Source organism: Sinocyclocheilus rhinocerous, unplaced genomic scaffold, assembly GCF_001515625.1.
Source record: "Sinocyclocheilus rhinocerous isolate Xijiao unplaced genomic scaffold, SAMN03320098_v1.1 scaffold3243, whole genome shotgun sequence".
Classification (NCBI taxonomy): domain Eukaryota; kingdom Metazoa; phylum Chordata; class Actinopteri; order Cypriniformes; family Cyprinidae; genus Sinocyclocheilus; species Sinocyclocheilus rhinocerous.
The window spans coordinates 327,426-329,158 of record NW_015636692.1 but is presented as its reverse complement, the minus strand read 5'-3'; the positions used below and the strand labels follow the sequence as shown (position 1 = coordinate 329,158).

General features: G+C 36.6%; 1 protein-coding gene across 4 annotated transcripts in view; it reads right to left on the bottom strand.

Moving 5' to 3' along the window:
- Nucleotides 1-1,733, bottom strand: part of dctn1a (dynactin 1a) — a 38,162-nt gene that overhangs the window by 4,228 nt on the left and 32,201 nt on the right. For all 4 annotated transcript variants that reach the window (XM_016562679.1, XM_016562680.1, XM_016562681.1 and 1 more), the window contains 2 exons: nt 343-485; nt 77-240 (listed from right to left, as the gene is read on the bottom strand). In XM_016562679.1, coding sequence (XP_016418165.1) covers nt 77-240; nt 343-485 — 307 coding nt within the window. The remainder of the gene's footprint in view (nt 1-76; nt 241-342; nt 486-1,733) is intronic.

Here is a 1,733-nt window from a genome sequence, read left to right as displayed (position 1 = left end):
GAGAGAGAGTGTGTGTGTGTGTGTGTGTGTGTGTGAGAGAGAGAGAGTGTGTGTGTGAGAGAGTGAGTGTGTGTACCAGCAGTGGTTCCCGTGACGATTGAGGCGATTCCAGACGCTTGCGGTCCACGGAAACCTTTGGCGGCTCGTGATTGGTTGTTGATCCTCTGCTTTAGCTCTGCCTTCTCTGACTCCAGCTGATCGATGTCAGCCTGCAGCGCGTCCATCGTCTCCTCAAACTCCCTGCAGACAGATGAAGGACACTCATTTAACACACGTAGAAGAGCACCGTTTCGCGCTGGGTTCATATATCTGATCACGTGACATCAGCAGAGAAACTCGTACTTCTCCTTCTTCTTCAGCAGAGTCAGAGCGTCGTCTAGTTTGGTCTGGATCTTCTCCACGCGCTCGTCTGCGTCTCTCGTCGACGTGTCCAGCTTCTTCTCCAGCAAACTCAGACGAACACTGGCCTCGCTCAACTCCTCACCCTGAGTGATTGGGCACATCCACAGTTCATTAATTCAGAGATGTAAAAAATTAAAAAGAACATTATTTGAAAATAATTTTCCTTGAAACTAACTAGTAACGTATCTGCCCTTGCCATTAGCCCTTGACAGGCTCAGACTACAGATTATAGTTGGATATTTAAAACAGCAATAACAAGAAAGTTTACTCACTACAATATGGTGCAAACACATGTAACATTTAGGATGCTTCTGATATCAAGTTTTGCTGGTTAGCTTTGTCCTTGACAGGGTACAAGATGACCTACAATCTAAAACATGACATTTCTGAAATTGTTTTGTTCAAAAGAAATAATAGTAAATTAAATACTTCTGTATAGTAAACTGTATAGTTTACTACAGAAAACTACAGTTCAGTTCAATTAACAACAACAAAATAAAATGCTCCAAGAACTGGTAACTTAAACAGGGTTCGTACAGATACTGCAAAATAACATTCCAGGACTTTCAAGGACTTTCCAAGCACTACTCTTCTGGTTTTCAAGGACTAAAATCAGATCTCACTTATCACTTATCAAAAAATATTGTTATAATCTTTCAAATTCTAATATATAAACTAATTAAACAAATGGTACAAATAAAGTGCAGCACATTAATATTTGAAAGGATACTATGGCAAAGTTATCGCTTTCCTTATTCAAACTGATTTTTTTTTCACAAGTATATGATTGACCTGAAGAATGAAAGCTAGGCTATATCATACACTTATAGGCTATATCACCGATTATAGACACTAGGGGTGTGACAATACACTCACGAGATGAGACAAAATACAGATACTTAAATGTTTTAATACTTAAAGAAATATTTGAATGACAAAATGTTTGTCTATTAATTACAAAAAGTAGAACAATGCAGTTATATTTTGAAATGTTTTAACAAATCTAGGGCTTAACTAACAATTATTCTGCTAATCAAGTAATCTACTGATTATTTTGACAAGTATGTTTTAGTAATACAAATAGAACTAAGTGAAAAACAGGCTTTAATATGATTATATTTATATATAAACTAACAATGAGGCAATAATAATTGGCTCAAATAAAGTATCAAAACCAAGTACATGGTTTTACTGAACAACAGTTAAATACATAATGTAATATGCCTATATTATAACAAACACCTGCAGAGGGTGCCAACGGCCTGGTGATGTTTCATGTATTTCAACGACATTTAAATCCATTTAATTGCAATATTTGGCCACATGCAAAG